The sequence below is a fragment of the Oppia nitens genome, unplaced genomic scaffold (assembly GCF_028296485.1).
Source record: "Oppia nitens isolate AA-2021 unplaced genomic scaffold, nextdenovo-longstitch-racon4-pilon3 scaffold9_pilon_pilon_pilon, whole genome shotgun sequence".
NCBI classification, from domain to species: Eukaryota; Metazoa; Arthropoda; class Arachnida; order Sarcoptiformes; family Oppiidae; genus Oppia; species Oppia nitens.
This window is the reverse complement of record NW_026533253.1, coordinates 1,134,926-1,144,463: the sequence shown is the minus strand read 5'-3', so window position 1 is coordinate 1,144,463 and position 9,538 is coordinate 1,134,926. Positions and strand designations below refer to the sequence as shown.

At 27.2% G+C, this 9,538-nt stretch overlaps 1 protein-coding gene across 1 annotated transcript; it reads left to right on the top strand.

The window, feature by feature from the left end:
• Positions 1-904: 904 nt before the first annotated feature.
• On the top strand, positions 905-7,659 carry LOC128964586 (sodium/potassium-transporting ATPase subunit alpha-like). Its single transcript, XM_054311213.1, has 7 exons — positions 905-1,842; positions 2,844-3,678; positions 3,755-3,866; positions 5,523-6,906; positions 6,993-7,123; positions 7,209-7,310; positions 7,501-7,659. Exons 1-7 carry the CDS (start codon positions 1,492-1,494, stop codon positions 7,619-7,621), a joined length of 3,036 nt encoding a protein of 1,011 aa, XP_054167188.1. The 5' UTR covers positions 905-1,491; the 3' UTR covers positions 7,622-7,659.
• The last annotated feature ends 1,879 nt before the right edge of the window (positions 7,660-9,538 follow it).

The following is a 9,538-nucleotide window of genomic DNA, read 5'->3' as shown; positions in this document are numbered from 1 at the left end:
ATCATTTATTTTACAAACTTTATTGTATACTGTATTTTGCACAACAAATTGATTATTGATTTTTATTAAATTGTTTTTTGGGGGGGGGCTGTTTTCATTAAAGGACAGTCAAATATTTGTTGAAACATAACTTTACTATAGTTAACTATAACTTGTAAAATAAAAACCATATATTATATAATAAATTTATTACATAGTAACCTGAATCATTTGAATTATCTACTGGTAGTTGTTCAATTAAATTTGATTTATTATGTTATCCAGGTAGTTTTTTTATGATAATGCTAGATTATGTTATGTTAATTTTAGTTGTTTTAAAACTACCGCGCGTTTAAAAAAAATAAAACTTAACATTTTCAGCTATTGCGCAATTTATTTGGGGTACTTTATACCACTTTCCCCTTAAGTATAGATAAATATGATATAAAGTTATAATATGTAGAAAAATATGTAATTACAAAATATTATCGATAATTACATTTGTAATGATATCATATCACACATAATATACAGTACTATATATATATCGTTGCGATTAGAAACTTGAGATTTGGATGGTTTGGCTTGAAATATAAGACATGAATTGACTATAAGTTATTTTATAGTATAGTATTACACATAACTAAATCATAACATATTACTGACAAAACTTTAATGTTTTTTAGTTTTTATCAATAATTTTATTATAATATTTCAACAACAAAAAAATTATTATAAAAAAATTAATTATAATAATTGAAATTAATTTTGAGATTATTGTCGCTGAAGATTATGAGAGTACATACTTGATGTTTGTTTCACATGTTGTTGTTGTTATTATACTTCGCGGTGATAGTCAAAACTGGTTGTTGCTGTTGTTGTTGAAGTATTGGTAGTACAACAACAACTGTAGTGACGCGCAGTGGTATTGGGTTCAGTAGTAGTAGTAGTTGTAGTACTACTAGTGGTTCAGTCAATCAATCCGCTTATGTATAGCAAGCAATATGTGAGTGTCAGTTGTGGTGTCTGTCTGTGAGAGTGTCTGTGTATCTGTCAGTAGTGAAAGTCTTTGGTATAGTATATCCATCCATACATACACTCACTCACACACATATACACCAACACAACTGGTGTCCGAAAAAAGTGTTGGCAAATCTCATCGCACAGTCAGTCAGTCAGTCAGTCAGTCTGTCTGTCTGTCTGTGCACTGACTCATAGCTTCGCCGCATCCATACATACATCCCATTTCTTCATCTCTTTATATATATATTTATAATATACACACAATTGAGTGCCAAAGTAATGATCAGTTGTTGGATAAGGGAAGGAGAGACCGGCATTTGATAGCTCGCGATGACTGACACTAACCAACAATTATTATGATTGTGTTATCCATTCATTTGATTGCATCCCTAATCATCACATTTTCGTCATTTGTTTTTTAAAGTTTTTTTTGTTTGTTGAATGAAGTGTTTCTGATTTAAAAAGTGATTGAAATCATTGTCTGTAAAAATGAGTCCAAAAGAAGAAAACAAACCGAAGAAGTCCAAGAAAGGCGAGAAACAAGAGCTCGAAGATCTCAAACAGGAGGTCGTTATGGACGAGCATAAGATAGGCGTCGATGAACTGTATGCACGGCTTAAGACCAATCCGGAGACCGGTCTGACCAATGCTCAGGCAAAGGCCGTACTCGAAAGGGACGGACCAAACAGTTTGACACCACCGAAGAAAACACCCGAATGGGTCAAGTTTTGTAAGCAATTGTTCGGCGGATTTGCACTATTGTTATGGATCGGCGCTGTCCTCTGTTTTCTCGCCTATTCTATACAAGCGACCACTTTTGAAGAACCGCAACCCGACAATGTATGTCCACTTTTTTGTTGTCAAATATATTATCAATTGATTTCTAATCTAAAACTAAATCTTAGATATGATATATTGGATATGAATTTTATTTGATTTTAATTTTAAATATAGTATTATAATATTATATTAAATATATTATAACATAATTTATAATATTGAAAGTTATTATTTTTTTTCTGACAATACATTTTAACCTACCTACATTTTTTTGTTATAATAATAATACAATATCAATTATATTATTAATTTAATTGATATATTTTTAAATATTTTATTAAATTTAATGTAATGTATAGGTTATTAAGTTAATACTTAATGAATTAAATTGATATTTGACATGTATTTATTTACAACAAAAATTGTTTTGTCAAACAATTTATTATTTAGTTTATGTCAATATGTATCAAATATACGACAAACGATTGTTTTTGTCGATCACTTTTTCATGATTTATATGTTGATATTTATTATTATAAGTTGTACCGTAATATTATATATACATGCAATTTGAGTAAAATCTATTATCAAAAATAAGTTATTGTGGTGATGATTGAGATAGTATGGCAAATAGAGACCTTGATGATAATGAATTATAGATAATAATAGATTTTCAATATAATGTAATTGATATTAACAAATAACAGAATATTCCTTTAATATCCAGTATTTGAATCTAATGTTTTGTACTATTTATTTTAGCCCACACACACACACACACACACACACACACACACACACACACACACACACACACACACACACACACACACACACACACACACACACACACACACACACACAATAAAGTTTGTTTTGTTATAAGAGTAATAAATAGTGTAAATGGTATTATATAATTATATAATGAAATTATATGACACTATATAATGTCAAATACTGTATTATATAATTATATAATGGTGTAAATTGTATTATATAATTATTTGCTATTATATGTTTAATTAGACAAAGCTATTGACACAAATATTTTATAATGACAGTTGTATTTGGGTATTGTATTGGCCGGAGTTGTCATCATCACTGGTTGCTTCTCCTACTATCAAGAGGCCAAGTCATCAGCTATAATGGAGTCATTTAAGAATATGGTTCCTCAATACGCGACTGTCATACGTGAGGGACACAAGAATATTATTCCAGCGGAAGAAGTGGTTTTGGGTGACATTGTCGAAGTCAAAGGTGGTGATCGAGTACCCGCTGATATACGGGTTGTTAAAGCACATGGATGTAAAGTTGACAACTCATCGCTCACTGGAGAGTCTGAACCTCAAACCAGATCTCCTGATTTAACTCATGATAATCCATTAGAAACTCGCAATTTAGCTTTTTTCTCGACTAATTGTGTTGAGGGCACCGGTCAGGGAGTTGTTATTAATACCGGCGACCGTACTATTATGGGTCGCATTGCAAATTTGGCCTCTGGTCTAGAAATGGGTGAAACACCGATTGCCCGCGAGATCGAGCATTTTATTCATATAATCACTGGAGTGGCTGTTTTTCTTGGCGTCACTTTTTTCATAATCTCATTTATATTGGGTTACCATTGGTTGGATGCCGTTATATTTCTCATAGGTATTATTGTTGCCAATGTACCCGAAGGTCTGTTAGCTACAGTCACTGTTTGTTTAACATTAACTGCCAAACGTATGGCCAGTAAAAATTGTTTGGTCAAGAATTTGGAAGCGGTTGAGACATTGGGCTCGACATCTACCATATGCTCAGACAAAACGGGAACTTTAACTCAGAATCGGATGACTGTCGCTCACATGTGGTTTGACAATCACATCATTGAAGCCGATACTACTGAAGATCAAACCGGTATATAATTTGTATAATCAGTTTTAACATTTAATTAATTGTATACTAATTATACTGAATATAAATTATCATTCAGGTGTTCAATACGACAAGACATCTACCGGTTGGAAGGCATTGAGTCGGGCCTGTTGTCTATGCAGTAGAGCTGAGTTTAAAGCCGGTCAGGAAAATCTACCTATCCTTAAAAGGTATGCTTACTTTATATTTTTTTCAAACTTACCGGTATATAATAGTTATTATATCAGGGTCGTTTTATTTTCTATTATTAATATCACTAAAGCAACAATAAGTCACATATTTTTGGTGATAAGATTTTTTAAACAAAAATAATATTTATCAAAATTATGTAATGAGGGTTATTTTGTTAAAAAGTTATAATCAATATATTTTCTAAACCTTGTAGCAAATGTGTCATATATTACGATTAAAACATAACTGTAATTTGATTAAAAATTGATGATTTGGTAAATAAAATTAAGCCTAAAATGGCCAAATCAATCATTTTTAAACTTCAAAGTTTAACAGTGGATTTAGTAAGAAATAGATGTTTCAACAAAAAAAAAGGTTTTTAATGTCAAATGCAAACTTAGATTTTATGTAATTTGAGAATTTCTAAATAAAAATTATTCAAAATAAGTAACAAAATTATATAATTTTATATTTTTAGTAAATATTATATTCAATATAACAGTTTGTTTATCAAACACATGAGTGAAGTTTTTATTTTATTTTTTCACAAAATATGTATAATTTAATATATAGAATATTAAATTAAACTCCAATCGAAAATATTATTTTTATTTAGATATATAGGTTATAGAATTATTATTTTTTATTTCAAATATCAACACAAATTGTGTTAAACAATTAACAGTTGTTTTGTAAGAAATTATTATATCATAATATTTAATATAAATAAGTAATTATTATTATTTATATGCATTTTATTAACCTCAATCGACAAAATATTTATTTTACTGTATAATTTCTATACTTTATTTTACGGTAAAATATTAATTACCAAAACTAGGAGGTAATTAGATGATAATATAAAATATTTTATGATATAATTATTTAATTTTAATGTTTATTATTTTACTAATTATAATAAGATATATATATATACTATAATGTATATTATTAGATAAACTTGTTATTTAAAAAATACTAGAGATTTAAACTTGTTATTAAATATTATAAACAGTATTTTTATTTACTAAAAAAGTGTCATTTATATTTTATAATATAACGCATATATTATAAATTATACAGTATTACAAACAGTCTACAATATACAGTACAAACAGTTTTTTTTATTATATATTAGTATAAAATAAATATAATATTTTTATAATAAATGTGTTACTTATTTTTATACTAATTCACAGAAAGTATAAAATTGGATTATTCATAGAAAATATTTATTATACTTTAGAAAAGATATAATAAGACTAAAGTTTTACCAATTTATTATTTTAGCAAATATTTTATAGATAAATGCATTATTATTTTTATTAATAACTTACTGTTTATATATATGCATATACTGTATAATATATATTGTAATATTCTATATTGTAGTATATATTATAAAGCTTTTTTCAAAGAAATTAATTTAAATAAAGTATTTTTAATGCTAACTAAGTAAACAAATGAAAATACATTAGTTATCTAAATATACCGCACAAAGTATACAATAGCAGTTGTTATATATATATATATTAAGTAAATGTTGTTTTTTATATATAAATTATCTATTAGTTATACTGTATTAATGATTTAAATATTCACCGAACTGTACGTAAATAATAGTAATAATACGGTATATATATTGTGACTGATAGGGACTGTGCTGGAGATGCCTCAGAGTCAGCAATACTGAAATGTATGGAAATAGCGATCGGAAACGTTGAATCATTTCGCCGAAAGTGTGCCAAAGTATGCGAAATACCATTCAATTCAACCAACAAATATCACGTAACTATTCACGAAACGGACGACTCGACCGATTCGTGTTATCTGTTATGTATGAAAGGAGCGCCCGAACGCATACTCGACCGGTGCAGTACTATCTTCATCAATGGTCAGGAAAAGATATTAGACGAAGATATGCGCGACGCTTTCAATGCAGCTTATCTAGAGTTGGGCGGTCTCGGCGAACGTGTTATCGGCTTTTGTGACTATAAATTACCAATTGATAGGTACCCGTCTGGTTATCCCTTTGATCCCGATGAGGGAAACTTTCCGTTAGATAATCTAAGATTTTTAGGACTCGTTTCAATGATAGATCCTCCCCGGGCAGCAGTGCCCGATGCTGTAGCTAAGTGTAGAAGCGCTGGCATCAAAGTAATTATGGTAACGGGTGATCATCCTATCACTGCTAAAGCCATTGCCAAAGCTGTGGGTATTATATCGGAGGGAACCGAAACACTTGAAGATATTGCACTCAGATTAAGCATTCCTGTAGAAGATGTAAATCCACGCGACGCTAAAGCAGCTGTAGTTCACGGACAAGAACTTAAAGATATGAAAGAGGATCAGTTGGATGAGATTCTTAGGTATCACACAGAAATAGTCTTTGCCCGGACATCACCACAACAAAAGTTGTTTATAGTTGAGGGCTGTCAACGTCAGGGCGCTATCGTTGCCGTTACTGGCGATGGCGTCAATGACTCGCCTGCACTCAAAAAGGCTGACATTGGAGTGGCGATGGGTATCGCCGGCTCTGATGTATCCAAACAGGCGGCGGACATGATTTTATTAGACGATAATTTTGCGTCAATTGTTACGGGAGTTGAAGAGGGAAGACTGATATTTGATAATTTAAAAAAGTCTATCGCATACACACTGACCAGTAATATACCAGAAATATCTCCGTTTTTATTTTTTATTATATTCAACGTTCCTCTACCATTGGGAACCGTTACCATTCTATGTATTGATTTGGGCACTGATATGGTTCCGGCCATATCATTAGCATACGAACAGGCAGAGAGTGATATAATGAAACGTCAACCACGAGATCCTAAGAAAGATAAATTAGTTAATGAAAGACTTATATCTGTTTCTTATGGCCAAATCGGTATGATTCAGGCGGCCGCAGGATTTTATGCTTATTTTGTAATACTCGCTGAATCGGGATTTAAATCGGACCACTTGTTTGGACTAAGAGAGCGGTGGGACTCTAAAGCTGTTAATGATTTAGAGGATTCCTATGGACAGGAATGGGTTGGTATCATATATCCTACAAAACACAATAATTTGAGGATTTTAATTATGTTTTATATTTAATTTTTACACAATTATTATTATAGACATATAAAGCACGTAAAGAGGTTGAGTACACGTGTCACACGGCTTTTTTTGTGTCCATTGTGGTCGTCCAATGGGCTGATCTCATAATTTGTAAAACTAGACGCAACTCAATAATTCATCAGGGAATGAAGTAAATGTCTTTAATAATAATTATTATATTTACAAATTGTATTTTATATATACAGTATATATATATTATTAAATTTCATTAATAGGAATCATGTATTAAATTTTGGTCTAATATTTGAGACCTGTTTGGCAGCGTTTCTCTCATATTGTCCCGGAATGCCTTTACTATTGAGATTATATCCATTAAAGTAAGTATTGATTTTTATACAGTATATATAGACAAAAAGACAAAAATCTACATTACTGTTAGACCTGATAATTATTTTTTTTATAAATTAAAAAATAATATAATAATATATTGTAGCAAAATTTTTAAAAATGCATACACCCTCTCTATATATATGTGTGTGTGTATATATGATATATTATCTAACCTAGGTTAACCTGGTGGTTTCCAGCAATTCCTTTTTCAATATTAATTTTTCTTTACGATGAATGTCGAAGATTTATATTGAGGCGAAATCCCGGCGGTTGGATTGAATTAGAGACTTACTATTAACTATATATTAATAGAGACTTATTATTATTATTATTATTACCTGTTGTTTGATACTATATATATATATTTAAAAAATATTGTCATCATTATCAGCTTCAATTAAAAGGTAACCAAAATAAATTATTAGTGATGTTATAAATAATTCAATAATATCAATTGCCGTATAACGATTGATGATGAAATTATGATAAAAAAGAAAATAACTTTAATATTCAATATATATATATAACTTATGTTCAAACTTATGAACAAATTTATACCGTTATCTGACAACTTATCTATTGAAACATGTTTTTAAAAGAAACAGAAAAATAGTAAATTATTTAATGAATGATATCGGAGATACAAATATATATATATAAGTATAGATTAATATAAAAATTTATTTAATGTCGGAAACAGAGTTTTTTCTATATGAGAAATAACTTATAAATTTTTATTACAAGCAATATATTATTATTACCGGTATTAAAACAATCTTTTAAATTATTATTTATAATATATTTATATATATACTGTATATATTGTACAGTATATTATACGCATATATTATACAGTAAATGTTTTATTGCTATTTATAATTATGTTTTATTTATTTATACAATTTCTATTTACTGAATATATCAAAGTCATTATAAAAAATATTTCTATAAACTGATGAAATGAAAGTAATCTAATTTAAATTTACTATATTTTTATTATACACTAAGTTATATTTAGATAGATTTAATATTTTAAATTAAACAATTTTACCGTTAAAAACAATTTACTTATTTTTGAATTATATATTTTGTCATTTATTTTTATATTTTGTTACTTAAATTTTATTAATATTCATTTTATTATATATTATAATTTTTTTTTTAATTTATACTTTCAAATATTTGAAATTTTTATTTATGTTAATGTTAAAAATAAAATTAGGTGCTATGTTTAATATAAGATATATAAATTTACATGTTATTAATTTATTTCAACTTCAGTAAAGTGATTCAATTGTCAAAACTCAATATTTTTTTTAAAAACATGTAAATCTATTATAAGTATAATATATTTATACATTTTTTGGTAAATTTTATTGCTTAAACAAAATCATGTTTATATGATATAGAAATATAGTTTTAATCATTGCTTTTAATATTAAATAAAAGTAATAAATTGAACTTTTTAATTATAACCCCAACGATAATATTATTAGATATATAGACATTAGTGAACATTGTTTTCTATAATAAAACATTTGGTAATATTTATATAATAAGTTATTTAAAAAATAATAGTTAATTTGTTTTGTTTATTGATATTATTTGAAACTCTTTGTTAAATTATTTAAATCTATAATTTGATTTTTTTTTTAATAATAAAATAGTATGGATTGTGCATTATATTTGACTAAAACAAATTACATCATGTTTTATAATTAATTTAACTTTTGTAATAATAATAATAATAAATGAAAAATAAAACAATAATAACATGCATTAGTATATTTTTAGACATAAATTTTACCTGGATGGTAAATTTAAATTACTTGGTGATACCATTTTAGCATAAATTGAAACTAAACTTAAAACAATATACTTTATAATTCCCGTTTACATTCAGTGCAATTGTGACAAAACATAAAAACCATTAAATAATAAAACTGTTGAAATTTAAAATAATTTTTTCAATATATGTGCTCATAAGCCAATAAATTTTATTACATGGTAACATTTATAAAAATTGATTTTTAATATTTTTAAAAAAATAATTGTATATTTATATATTATTTATTAGTTTATTTTTAATTATTTATAATAACATATATTCCACAATTCAGTGCAATACTAACATATTAAAACATATTTGGGTAAAAAACTATTTTTGTTTGAAATATTATAATGTTATCATTAAATTATGTTTGAATATCTTTAA

Coding starts and splice junctions, on each gene's coding strand:
- LOC128964586 (XM_054311213.1), top strand. CDS start 1,492: ATGAGTCCAAAAGAAGAAAACAAACCGAAGAAGTCCAAGAAAGGCGAG. Junction 1,843..2,843: donor AAGAACCGCAACCCGACAAT/GTATGTCCACTT, acceptor TTATAATGACAG/TTGTATTTGGGTATTGTATT. Junction 3,679..3,754: donor TACTACTGAAGATCAAACCG/GTATATAATTTG, acceptor ATTATCATTCAG/GTGTTCAATACGACAAGACA.